Genomic DNA, 14234 nt, shown 5'->3' on the forward strand with positions numbered 1-14234 from the left:
TATAAGTAGATACAAATGATTGGATATTGATCTCGCAAGTCGAAAATATGCGTAAAGGTCAAAGATAAAATTGAGGATTCATCCGTTTTGTTCCGAAATATCCATTATACCCAAATTGTTTTACGATATCTCAGCTTGTATTTTATTTACATACTGACATTTGTACGGTAAAAGATCTCGTGTTTCTACACCTAAAATAGTGCTTAAGGAAAAAGAACTTTAACAGTTAGACTCCAGAAAAACTTATTTAATAAAACTACATTATTAAGCTTAAAGGTTTGTTTGTTCGTCAAATTAAGAAGATCTAAACGTCTATTTAACTTTTTTGTTATAACTCTGTAGGTAAGTATACATATTGAGGTTAATATTAGTAATTATTTTTAGTAATATATAGCTTTTTTTTTACATACTTTTTCTGCATCTCTTCTTATTCTAACTCTGCCATAACGGGCCTGCTGGAAGAAATTTCTTTTGAAATAAGCTGTGCCTATGTACTATGTGTTCTATCTTTCTTCTTTTCTGTATTCTGTGTGTGTATCAGTGTACATGAACTATTAAATAAATAAATAAGTGTTCAAAAACACGAACCTAGTTTGGAGCTAACAAAACGCAATTTCGAAATACAGAATTTCGCATATACAACGCACAAACAATAACCAGCCCATGTTTGTTCTACACTCATTACTAGCGATCGATACTTCAGCTAGCTCATTATCCCGCAAAAGGCGAAAATGTACTTGTATATGTATGTCTGCAGTTGGTGAAAATAGAAAACTTTGCAGTCATATAGCTTTTACATCATCATCATCAGCCTTTTTACGGTCCCACTGCTAGGCACAGGCCTCCTCTTATACAGTCTCTGTAGATGTACTAGTGATATACTCCAATCATAAAAATCTTTTGAAACATGCATAAAGTCGTTAAAACCAAGATTTTGCACAGATGCTTGTTTTTTTGCAAAGGTGTGTATGTTATGCTCCTGCTCTCATCACAAATTTATTTATGGTCGGCGCAGCATGTTTTCTTATTCCATACTTTTATGGTTGACGTAAATAGACAATGATAGTTATAAATACACTTGTATAAACCTAGCTTACACATCACAATAACATAATACATATACTTTTTATCCGACTGCGAGAAGTAAATCATCGGGAAACGGGTAAAACCAGTGGAAACTAGTGTTATCTAATGCTTTCCTGTTTTATTTGGTTCGGTCTCACCTCCGTCCATGCGGATTCATTTTTCCTGTATTTTCGCCTTGCTTATAAATAATGGATCATGGCTAATGGTTATATTGATTCATGGACTATGATAATGTATATGTATGTACAGAAGAAAAACGCAAGAAGAAAAATAAGGCGTATTTCTATTTCTGATTATTTTTTTCCCGACTTCCGAGTAAGGTTGTTTTTTGGTGACTGATGGATTTCTATTTTTGTGCCTCTTCCTTACCCTACAGAGATCATGTGGTGTGGCATTCTAGAAATTATCTACTAAGTAAAATTCTATACATCAAACTGAACCTGTTTATCAAATTATCACAGTGAATAAAACCGCTTATCGTTAGCCAGTTGGCTGCATGAACCACCAAAATAAAATTAAATAAATAAACTCATTACCGAGTGGAAATTCCATTACCTTTGTAACGGGGCACATGACGCCTTGTACAAGAGATATTCAATAACATGAAAATGTTGATGAATAATTCATGCTCCTACCTTTCAATGATAATAATAATTCAGAATACATTCAGCGCACTTCCGAAGTTAATGTCGGAATGGAGGCATATTCGGCTTGACACGACTGTCCAAAAAGGGTTATTTTGTTGTGGACCCTCCATTACGTACATAAATAATATCCTATAAGGAAACACTGGATAATACCAGCTTCAAGCCGCGTTTGCTTTTAAATAGAATGTACTCGTTAAATCCTTAGAATTATTCGTATATAAGTTCTTATTAAAAATTAGACTTATTATAAAACTACATAAAAGTAATATCTACATGGGGCTACTGAAGCCAACAACTTCGTATTGTTATACAACCTGTAGGCAATAACAACAAAAAGTAGTACCCTGTAAAATTGAAATAAAAGCCAATTAAAGAAAAACGTAGTCGTAGCAAAACCGTAGCGCGGCGTAGTCGCTACGAAGACTACGCTTTTTTCGAGCAATCGTAGTTTGGTACCACGTTCGGTACATTTTTTAGTGAGGTAATAAAATAATTAGCTTTCAAAATGCATTTCTGAATTGCAAATAGTTCCAATCCAGTAGAGCAATCATTATTTCTGTCGTGTGACTTGGCTGGGTATCAAGAGATTCCGCTTCATACGAGATTCATGTTTTGAATAATGTTACTGCAAATACGGTGCGGTTCGGTTATAATGATATTGCCAGGAAACTGGCAAATAGTGTTGCCAGTTGTAGTTATTTATCTGCGTTTGAAAGCGCACTTTAATTTTGTTTATGGAACGCTAATTGGAGAAATGTATGGAGATATTAAAATGTAAATATGTGTATACTTTCTTTACGCGGAGATAGGAATACATATTCAAAGCGAATACATATTTACAGTGTTGAATTTATTTTATGTATATAAGATAGACCCTAGACCCTAGATAGACCCTCTAAGATGTATCCTAGATCTACCTGAATCACAGAGTCTAATGTTGGCTATATAGTTCTTGGAAACAGAACTTATCAAGTACCTCTTGAGAATATTGTAAAATGGAAACGATTTCGGTAAAGTATTCTACACCTGCATGGTCAGGATGTCTCATTAGGATTACCATATTTAAAACAACCACTGGGCAACAAATCCGAATTTCGGACTGTTATTATGCCGAAATACGGTTGATGGGAAAAGGCTCGCTTACATATTCCTCTGCTTAACCTTTTGGAGAAAATAAGCCTGCTATATCTATCACACATACAATGAGGCCGTGATATCTATTATATGTCTACCTGTCTACAGCAAAAAACTTTAAAGTACTACAAAAACTCAACAGCGCATACCAGGGCGATAGAAATAACGAGGTCTAAGCGGCTCAAAATTGATCCCCTCAGACGGTCGTGAAGTGCCCGGCTTTGCACCGGAGCGCCCGGGGCAGTGGTCGTAACAGCTGACCTGGATACCCAACCACCCGGCTATCACCTGGAGCTATTTCCCCTTTTTAATTTACCACAGCACCTCGTACAATGTTATCTAATAGCTCGTTTTATGGTGCTAGTTGCTGGATGTGATTTTCGCAGCGTTTGGTGTGTGCGATGGTGTGTTGATTGTTTAAGTTATGACTATAATTTGAAGTATGAACAATCGATCTGATACCATATGAATTAAATTTCTTTAAAGGCTCTCAAACAAGTAAACGTGACTGTAAAAGATACAAGTTTTCATCTAAAAATATAGCCACATTTTTTCCGAATTGTCAAGTACCTAACCCAAATATCTGAAAACCAGTACCCAAGAAAATCAATGACATGGTCAACAATTTCTATAATTAACATGTATTCTCCGTGGGCAGTCTGCAAAGCATATTTGACCTATGAAAATAAGTAAAATTCTTTAGAATATAATATGATATTATGATACAAACGGAGCCCTTTATAGCGGGTCGTTGCGCAATATAACCCGATATTTTAGGATAGCGATAAATCCGATCCCATTAAGGATTTTGGCTCAAGATTTGTTGACCCACAATTTCATATACCCCAGCCTAATGACTGAAACTCGAAGTTGGAAAACAAACTTGTATGTGTATGTAACATAATGTTTAAATGCTTTGATCCTAGCGGGATTAATATGAAGGTTATGATAGTGTAAGTGATGTGAGATCAAGTTTTAATTGGTGGTTACAGGACATTGGTTATGGAGCTCGGATTATGTATAAGGTCGTAAAATTTTAATCTGTCAAAGTTTAAAGACCAGGCTATCTCTAAAATTGTGGACAACACTGATCGATTTATTGCTACTATTTAATAGCTATTTGTTTACTTCCGAAACATACCTACAAATCTTTCATCAAAGCATGCTACTATGGTCTGGCCGGCAGACTTTACATATTCTAGTACTTAAGCATTTTAGCAGACACAGGAACACTCTCACTCTTAAAACCCGATGGGACACCGATGACAAGAAAGAGATCAGGCACATATAATGGTCACTTAACCCACCATCCTAATTTAAACACAGAATCATTGACATTGCACCTCCTCACGAAAACCACTATAAACAACATAAGAGGTTACGTAATACTTACGGTACCTACTGTTGTCTAACTCACACTACTGTTTGCTAGTAAACAAGTCCCCCCAATCTTCGGCGCCTGTCACAAAAACCGAAATGGAACTCATAAAACCGGCCAAGTGCGAGTTGGACTCGCATACAGAATACAGAGGGCTCCGTATCACTAACGAGCAAATTGGCGTGTTTTTTTGAGACCCTTTAAATATTTATTTAGTTCAAAGTTTTCAGTATGTTGCTAAGGCGGCAACAATAATACATCATCTGCGAAAATTTCAATGTCCTAACAGTAACGGGTCATGAGATTCAGCCTGTTGACAAATGGACGGACGGACAGCGGAGTGTGAGTAAGTATGGTCCCGTTTTTCTCTCTGAGTGCGGAACCATAAAAACTGAAATGGACCTAATAAAATTGAGTCCTCTTCGGAAAACAACGCCCACATAATATAACTGTTAAAGTAATAAGATATTTACGGGTGATTGACACCTTTTCTTTGAAGAAATAATAACAAAATATTTTATTAGATTATTATTATAATGGAGATTTTGAATATTATTTTGTTATTATTCAGTTGAATTGTCACATAGCAATGTAATCAGATACGACAAATATTAGTGTGGAAGCCTGTTTCATACAGATATATATTATATTCTTATATTTCAAACATAGGCTGACCTCGAAATAGATAAGTAATTCTGTAATGTTTTATAGTAAAGATTATCCCAGATACGGACCAGAAAACTTTAAGGTTTCCATTACATTAGAGTAAATGTAAATCGTGTGTAAATCTTTGATCCCCAAATAGCGTCCCCCTGGACCATCCCTCCAGTAATTGGGAAGGAGTCACTCTTCTGCGATTTTACTGGCATAGATAGAAGAACGATAGTGTTGGTAAACTCGCATAAAAGATATAAACTTCCCAAGCGATCTCCTTACTCAATTTACACATTTCCAAAGAAATGGGACAAGCAACCTTTTTCAAACAAAGACTGAAAAGAGCCGCAGTATATTTTAATCAATTCAAATATTCGTGCCTGTTTCGCTACCTGAATGCGTCCCACACAAGATTTATACAACGACATCAAGCCCAACTGGCGGAGTGATGAATAGACCTTGATGAAATATCTCCCCCTACAACGAAAACTGGTGATAATCGTACCATTATACGGGAAAGCTGAAAAGGGAGGCTATTTATTTGATACGCTTAATATTTGCTCTGCTAAACTAAGTTGATTAGCAAATGTGTACGTAAATTAAATTCTCTTATTTACTTACATGTTAAGGTGCCGTTGAGTGCTAAACGCGACAGTTTATGTTCATACATTTTAACGATCTACAAGCGTTACACAAATTGAATACAGTTTATTGATACAAATTGAAACGATGTTTATAAATGGAACGCTGTTTTATGCGTATCTACGTATTTCTTACTTATTTATTTTTTGCTATATTCTGACCGGCCAGAAACATTGACCAGTCATCCTGTAAAGGGGACAGTTCCCTCGTGCAAAGACAAAATCATGAGAATTCCACAGCATGGTGTGAACCATATAAGTATTATTACAACAATGTACTTTGATCTGCTCTATACTGCCACAGTGTAAATATATTGTGCTAACCAACATACCCACATTTATACATTAGCTTTTGTAGTCAGTCGACATTTACCTAAAAAAGCCTTGCCGTGATGAAAAGTAGGACTGGCTAATAGAATGAATGTTATTAAGAATCAAGCTCCAAGCTACCTCTGAAGTTCTCGTGAATAGCGTCGCAATAAGAAAATTAGGTTTCAGTTTGTAAACAGGTTCTGCAGAAATTAGTTCGCAGAAAATACAAGATTGATTGTAAGCATTGAATCTTATAGAACTTACAATACGCAGTTGTGAATAATCAATAAAGTAATTTCATGAGATAGGTAAGACTTAATTCAAAACTTAGATACAAGTACCTAATTGAAAATAAAATTAAAGTAAAAAACTAGAAAAAAAAAAACTGTTACTTACCTTAAACCTACGTAGGTGGTCCCGGTCATATTAGACTAAAATAAAAACGTGGGGCCTATTACCTAACTATTGCTGTAACACTTTCTTCTAGAGGTATAATAGGTGTGGATTGCATCGACTTACTATAATCGTAACTGGAGATTTTGACAATCAATAATCAGCCGTAGCGGATTCACCAGCGAACGCCGAGCTCACGATCTACCAAAGTATAAAGATATGCTTTCAGGTAGGATTTCAGAGGGCCCCACGTTTTTATTTTAGTCTAATATGACCGGGGCCACTTACGTAGGTTTAAGGTAAGTAACAGTTTTTTTTTTTTTCTAGTTTTCAGTGCACATAAGATAAAACCGTTTAACTTAAAAGTTTTTTTACCGATTTTTTATTTCCTAGTTTTTAGTATTTAATGAAAATACCGAATATTCCTCATTCTATATATGGGTCAGCAAAGGTGAGGGAGTGCCAAACTCTTACTGACTAAAAAACCGTTGTGTTTCGTCGTAGGCCTTTTATATACCAAGACCACGGTAACTCTTTCGAACAATCCCCCAGCCCAGGCAGGCCTTGGCCTTGTTGGGCCCCGCTGGGGTTGCTGACAGTATTCTACTTGACTAGCCCTTTCATTTGATACCCATATTGAGGGGGTTGTGGAAAAAATATGTAATCCGCCATTTTGTACCGGCGGCCATCTTGGATTTACAATGTTATTGATATTACTATATTGTATTGTCATCGGAATTCAAGGTGTGTACCAAATTTCAGATCAATCTGACAACAGGAAGATACTTAAATTTGAATTACTAAATTTGACCCAAGAAAGAATAAAACAAACAGGGTGAGCTAAATAAAACCGTTTAATAATAATAAAAAGACAACTAATAGTCGATATTACACAGAGTTAGCACCAAATAAATACTTAGCACATATGTATGTGATACGTATTCATTTAGTCGTGTTGGGTACCTTAACTTCCAAAACACATGTCATATATCGGTTGCTTATGAAATGTACGTAGGTTCATCAGTAACAGAACACTGACATAATGTTGATGACTTCACTCAACTTATACTTTCTAAGCTTATAATTCTGTATATTTGTTTCTAGGAGTGCGCGTGCGCGCGCGAATGGTGGGCAGTGATGGGGGGGCCGCGGCGCATGTCCAGTGCGCTGCTGCTGCCCTTCGCGCTGCTGTCCCTGCCACCAGCAGAGGCTGCCAATAATACCGGCTACCGGGTATGTGAAAACAGAAAGAAATGATCCATTTACTTACGGATGATAGGTACCTATAATTTTGACATCACTAAGCCCTAAATAAACCTCATGGAATAAACGTGAAAAGTTACCATCCGTAAGAAAAACGAATCGTTTCTTTTTATAAGAACCGGATATTATAGTGGCTTCAGGCTTCAGCTTTAAGTTCAGTCCTAGTGTTCTACACGGAGCGACTGTCCTCCTCACTCAACACAACTGCTCGGGCAACCAGATGCCTCTCAGTTAGACGCTGCTCAGACTTTCTGGTTTCCTTCCAACCAAAGGTGGTTAATGACAACGTCACGCAGCAATTTAAGGTGCTCGTCAAATCAAGAAGCGGCTATGAGTGGACTGACCACGTAAAGCATTGCATACCTAATTAACACGTGCGGCTGTAACTTAGCCGCGGGCTTCTCCACCTATTCATAAGATAAACATCTCATATTATTTAAGGGAACTATATTTTTTGTCACCAAAATTTATATTTGTCATCAAGTTGTATCACCTAATAAATAGATCTATCGCCACGAAATATTTTCGTTCTCAGATAAACAAAGAGTGTTCCCAGGTATGAATTACCAAATTATTGTTAACTAGCTGGTGCCCGCGACTTCGTCTGCGCAGGTTTAGTATTTCGAACAATATGTTTACAAATTGTAGCCTATGTGTTATTCTGATGTATAAGCTATATTATTGTAAAGTTTAATTAAAATCCATTCAGTAGTTTTTGCGTGAAAGAGTAACAAACATCCATACATCCATACATACAAACTTTCGCGTTTATAATATTAGTAGGATATAATGTGTAAAATATAAGATGGATTACCAATAAAATTGTAGTGCATTACATGAATATAAATTTCGTTCTTATAATAATAGTTTTATTACTTAAATAATAGCTTGGTGCTCAAAATGGTAGATCTGTCACCAAATAAATCGATTAATCGATCCCTGACTGCGACTCCTTTTTATATGTTATTTTGTCACCAATATAGTAGTTACATTTTATTTCGTTCAGTTATTAAAATAATGTATTCGTTACCAATTTAATACATCAGTTTAATTTTAATTTACTTATCGGCCAGAAAAGAAAAAGGGGGCGCCCTTCAAAATCCAAACCAGCGCTGATTATTCAGTGATTGTTATTTTCACAATAAATATGGATTATTTTGTCTTTAATTAAGTGTTTTATTTACTATTCAGCTAGAAATTTAATTTAAATATATTTATACTACCTGTGGAAATTAAGACCCTTGGGAGAGGCACATGGCCAGTTAAGTAGTAGACTCTTTTGGTTGAAAGGATGATGACGACCACCCTACATTTTTAGACCTTCATGAAATTTTCTAGTGATATAATATAAATGATTTATTGGTGATCTCTTTAAATTAGTTTGCTTAAATACTATTAGGACAAACCTATTATAATACATACAAAACCATTTATTTGGTACCTGATCCCATATCTCTATGATTTTCGGTAATTTATTGTGGAATTGATTTTATATTGTTTGGTGATACATTTTGGTGACAAATCTACTATTTTGAGCAAACCCTATTATTTAAGAACCACAAAATGAATTAAATTGGTGACAGCTTAAATCATACCCATTATTTAACAACAATATTCCCATAACTTACATAGGCGCAGCAAGTTTCCACAATAACGCTTACACCGTGTTATGTCGGCAACTATTTCAAACGTAAGCCCATATGGTACAGTTGAATACACTGTAACATATGGTCTATAAAGTCGTAACTTACCCGGGCTTAACCAAAACGAGTTTCAGAACTGCATTACGGCTGTGCCCTGTTTATCAAAAGTTTTACATTGTTTTACGAGTGTTTGCCATTTTTATGACAAAAGCAATTTTGTTAGACGGATAAATAGGTACCTACATGTTTATTTAAATAAAGTGGAAGGGAAATGAGGTTTTCTGAAATTCCAGTTTACTACTTGCCTACCCCAGATTTTTTCAACTGTTGAAACATCGTTAGATTTTTGTACTTACCTTTTTTTTAGGCCTTTATAAACGAAAAGTGTTGAATCTGAACTTAATACAATACAGCAGCTTAATAAGCTGCTGTATTGTATTAAGTTCAGATTCTATCTACTCTTCTCCTTACGCTAAAGTCTAAAATTGAAACCACGTCTCTTCAAATCGCTTTATTTACCGACATTCAAGCTAATTCAGTAGCTTAAGGTTAATAAAATAATAGATATCAAATAATGAAAAGGTCAATTTTCACGCGTGTATCGTCTATCTAAGCCGGCGAATGAGCGTCGGAGCTAAAAATTGCGTTACGCCCATACGTGCTTCCCCGGCTGTAGCGAAGCTATCCAGATTTTAATTACAAAGCTATCATATTGACAGAAAGGGTTAGAATATAAGTATATAGAGGAACAGAGATATGTAGCCATTTCTCTATTGCAAATAGACATTGAATTGCTTTGATTAAAATTGCGTTGCGAGGTTTACTTTTTCATTTTTGTGTTGATATTAAAATTGCAGTTTCACGAAGTTTGATGGATTTAATACAACTTTTTATGAAAATGTAAAAAAAAAAACAACTCTCATTCGGGCCAACAAAAAAATGACTGCCATGATAACCCATAAGTACCTACATAAAACTATGCCCCAAATTAATAACAAAAATATCTATTTAATAATCCTACAGATTTACCGACAGCGGCAAAACAGCATTAATGCAATATTCACACAAATGCATTACAGATATTATTTAACATACGAGTAGTGACGCAAATCGTCCTTCCCCCTGATGCGTGTACCTTCAATGGTTCATCGAGTTTACGTCAATAATTATCATGCCTCGAGGATGCGTAGGTCAAAATAGGTATAAAGGGGGTATTTTTATAAACCGCCCTGAAACCTGTACCTAACGCTGGGGTTATTTTTGTGTCAACTTTTTTCTCTTATCGATATTTTGAGGAGTTACAAAAAGTTTTTATGCCTAGATAGTTCTTTCTTATTAGTTTTGCCGAAAAATATTGTCTCTTCTTTTTCTAAGACAGGTCAACGAGGTAAAATAGGCTAAGAATTTCTCGAGTAATTTACAGTTTTTTGGAACAGTCGATAACCTTTTTACCCATTTTTTTCTTACTCAATTCATATACTATATACTTTATGTCAAATGTAGTGAAATATATTCTCACGTACATACAACGACCAGGATCAACGTCCAACTGTATCCAATGAAAACATCTTCAAATACATAACCGCCCACAATTTACGAGCAAACGTCAACACTCGGACAGCTCTCATCTACCAGAGCCCTTTTCCAATACTAGAGGGGAACAGCTGGGTAATTACAATAACTCTCGTTAACGCAGTTCGCCATTCTTGGTCGTCGTTCTATCAGTTCAGTTCAGGAGTGATCCAAACTTACAAACCACAATTAGGTATGTTAGTAGTAAATGTACTGGTAATAAATAAAATTGTTGTTGAACGGCTGTCATTGAACATCTTTGGCAGTCGTTTCGGGTCCTCAGAAACCAGTAAGCCTTACTTAGGGGTACTGGGTTGCCCGGGTAACTGGATTGAGGAGGTCAGACAGGCAGTCGCTCATTGTAAAACACTGGTAGGTATTAAGCTGCACGCTGGACTGGATTTAGACTGGAAGCCGACCCCAACATATTTGGGAGAAAGGCCAGGCAGATGTTGATGGTTTTAGTTGTTGATGTTTAAATGATCTACATAAACATTCACAGTTATTTAACGTGGTCATCTAATTTAAAACAAATTGTGGTATTGTGTATTTAGGCCGCTCTGATTCGTTTACCTCAGTTATTATTTTAACTGTCAATATGATAGCCAAAAATGGTGAACCGCGATAACAACCTCTACAGATAATTAGGTTGGTACCCAGCTGATTCAATGTTGCCATATTATCTTACGGTAGAAATAACATGAATGTATGTTCACGTTTTTATCCAATAACAGCCATTATTCGGCCTGTGGAGTCGATATCGTTATTAGCAGCCAATTAACTTGGTTACCCCGAGGTTTGGGAAACTGATATTAATGGTGTGGGATCTAGTTTTATTTGTAGGTTTGTTCTTGCCGGAACGTACACATGTACCTACCTATTAAGAGTAGGCTGCTTCGTGAGGCACTTCATCCTATGGATCGAATTGAAATTATAGCTCGATATTTTCAAAAAGGAGAGATTTTTTTATAAATCTTACATAACTTTCAAAGAAAATTGAATACTTATGTAGGTATCTTATAATTCTCATTTCGCCGACCATTTATAATTAAAAAATATCAAGCTATACAGTAGCTACGCATTTGAATAAAAATAAAAATCAAGTAGCTAGGTAGGTACCTACTTTTAAACGAAATAAGCAAAAAATATTGTACAATAACAGTTGAACCGCTGCACCGTGCAATCTTTCCATCTACGTAAAGTATACGGCTTCTCAATGCTCTCACGATAGCAATAGTGCAGCTTCTTCGAACTGTATATTAGATTAAGACCCATGACGTCACTTGTAAATTAAACTCCTTTTCATGATTTACTTAGAGCAAACACTTTAAAAAGAAGTTGTGGGAGTGAAACACCTAAAAGAACTTCCATCGTTTCAAGCATCAAGAAAACCTTTGTTTTACCATCCCAAAATAAAACTAGCTGAAACGAACCGAAAACAATGTAAGCCTAAACCTCTCACACGTGGAACAATATTATTGTTTTCATTCCACAAGTACCTTACCTTCTCTCTAAAGGTCTATTCAGAGATGTGCACGTCATTGGAAGCCAAAGGAACGGAAACAGAGCAAATATAGGTACGATGCGACATGATGTTCAAACCCAACTTCAATGTTACTACAATAGATATTCATGTAATTCATTCAAACGAACGTCTATATCAATTCTCACAAGAATATGTCTAACTAAATGCTTCCCGCAGTAGCAAAGAGCTTGCGTACGTTTCTTAATCTAAAGTTCCAAATTCGAAATAATTAAGTAAGCCAAAACTCCTTGCTCGTTCAAAACTCGTTAGAGACAATAAGCCCAATGAAATTGAGCAAACATTTAGCTACTGTCGGGACTAATTAACTAGACATGACACGTGCCATTAATAGAACTGAGTTATGATGTTCCAATTAGAAAGCATTTGCTAACATACCTTCAGGAAATACAATCCGGCAATTTCTTATAATCTATCCATAATGGTGACACGCTCATATATGAAGTGAATAGTAGTATTTTCTATTTGATTGGTACCACTCTATTTAATTGGTTGAAAGCTGTTTGTCTTTAATATTGCCCTAGCATTTTATTTCTTTGAAGAGGCATCTATATATGCACCATCTATATAGACAAGATGGTTTGATCATAAATATGGTGGTTATAGATAGGTATAATTGACGAGGAATGCGGTTGCATCTGCCGGAAGCTGATATGATTCTGGCCACTAAGTGGAAATTTCCCTTACAAAGGCTTTGCGAAAGCCAGTTGAAACAAAAGTTAAGAATGTCCAGTCAGTGCTATAGTTCCCGTTTATAACTTAACTCGGGCCGATTTAATTCGCGTCTTAAGTGTAATAAACTTATTCTCCTTTCAAAGATAATTTATTTTTCATAGCCAGAGTCAATAGATTTAATCCAGAAAATACTTTCTACATATTGAAGTTTTATTCGAACAGACGGTACAAAGACTATCATCTCGGTAATAGAAAAATAATTACATTATTTGTTGCTCCGTACATCCAATCAGGTTAAGGTTGATCCCAAAATGGGATTAACTTCGCCTCAACGTAATCCTGTGTTACGGAAGGCGGAAAATGTCTCATGTGTTATTGTTGAAATTACAAATGTTATAAATTATGTTGGTTTTGTACCCTTAATTAGAAGTCCCGCTGTTCTAATTGTGACCCTTTTTGCTGAAGCGACGGCATTAATACAGCTTCTACTACGTGTTATTAAAACAAACGCTTGCCACGAAAACATTCAACAAGTTGAATTCAATTTTGTAAACGAGTTAGATTCGTCCACATCTCGTAGGATACGTTGAACAAGTTTTAAATGGAATTTGAATAAAAGCTGCATTAGTATTTTAGCTGATGTTCTTTATAGCAGAAAAGAGTTTTAAAAATGCGTCATGAGTTTTACTGCGTTTTCTGCGTTTAAAATGTAAACATTTTAAAATGTTTATAGGCAGGTCGGTGTATAATCGGTTCAGAAGAAGGTAACCGAATAACTTATGGCTATTATTATAGAAAGTATTCTAAACTATAATAATATCACAACAGCTTAAAATTGGCATCCTTTTGCAGGAAGAAGTAGAATCGTCACTTCGTTTAGTGCACGCAGTGGCGACTGGTGCCACTGGGGCGTTATGCGTCACACATCGATATGGGCGACTTCGAGCTCCCTTGCACGCTGCACGGTGGGACACTGCGAGGGCCAGGGCAGACCTGGCCGCGAATCTCCTCCAACAGCTGGGCTTGGAAAACGCAGGTAAGGGAGACGTACTTAAGTTTACTTAGCAGTAAGATCGTCATGTGACTTCTATCTTTAGCAACTCCTCAAGAAGGTGCTGCTGTTCATACGAGTAAGCAAAATCAAAATATCATGGGAACTCTTCAATAAATAAGACCACTAACAAACCAAAAATAAACAAAAAGTTTTGAAGCAAATAGAAATCTTAATGCAGCTTGAATTTCGACTAAACATAGATAATTCCCAAAATAGCAAACCTATCTCATCCTGAATAC

The 14234-nt window shown here is 35.9% G+C and overlaps 1 protein-coding gene across 2 annotated transcripts in view; it reads left to right on the top strand.

Annotated features, from left to right (window-relative positions):
* Positions 1 to 14234, top strand: part of LOC124638868 (probable G-protein coupled receptor CG31760) — a 75186-nt gene that overhangs the window by 50421 nt on the left and 10531 nt on the right. For both annotated transcript variants that reach the window (XR_006985412.1, XM_047175997.1), the window contains exons 3-4: positions 7350 to 7478; positions 13794 to 13977. Coding sequence is in view for 1 of the 2 variants with exons in the window: in XM_047175997.1 (XP_047031953.1) it covers positions 7383 to 7478; positions 13794 to 13977 (280 nt within the window). In the remaining variant the exon portion in view is untranslated. The remainder of the gene's footprint in view (positions 1 to 7349; positions 7479 to 13793; positions 13978 to 14234) is intronic.

Source organism: Helicoverpa zea, chromosome 18 (genome assembly GCF_022581195.2).
Source record: "Helicoverpa zea isolate HzStark_Cry1AcR chromosome 18, ilHelZeax1.1, whole genome shotgun sequence".
NCBI lineage: Eukaryota > Metazoa > Arthropoda > Insecta > Lepidoptera > Noctuidae > Helicoverpa > Helicoverpa zea.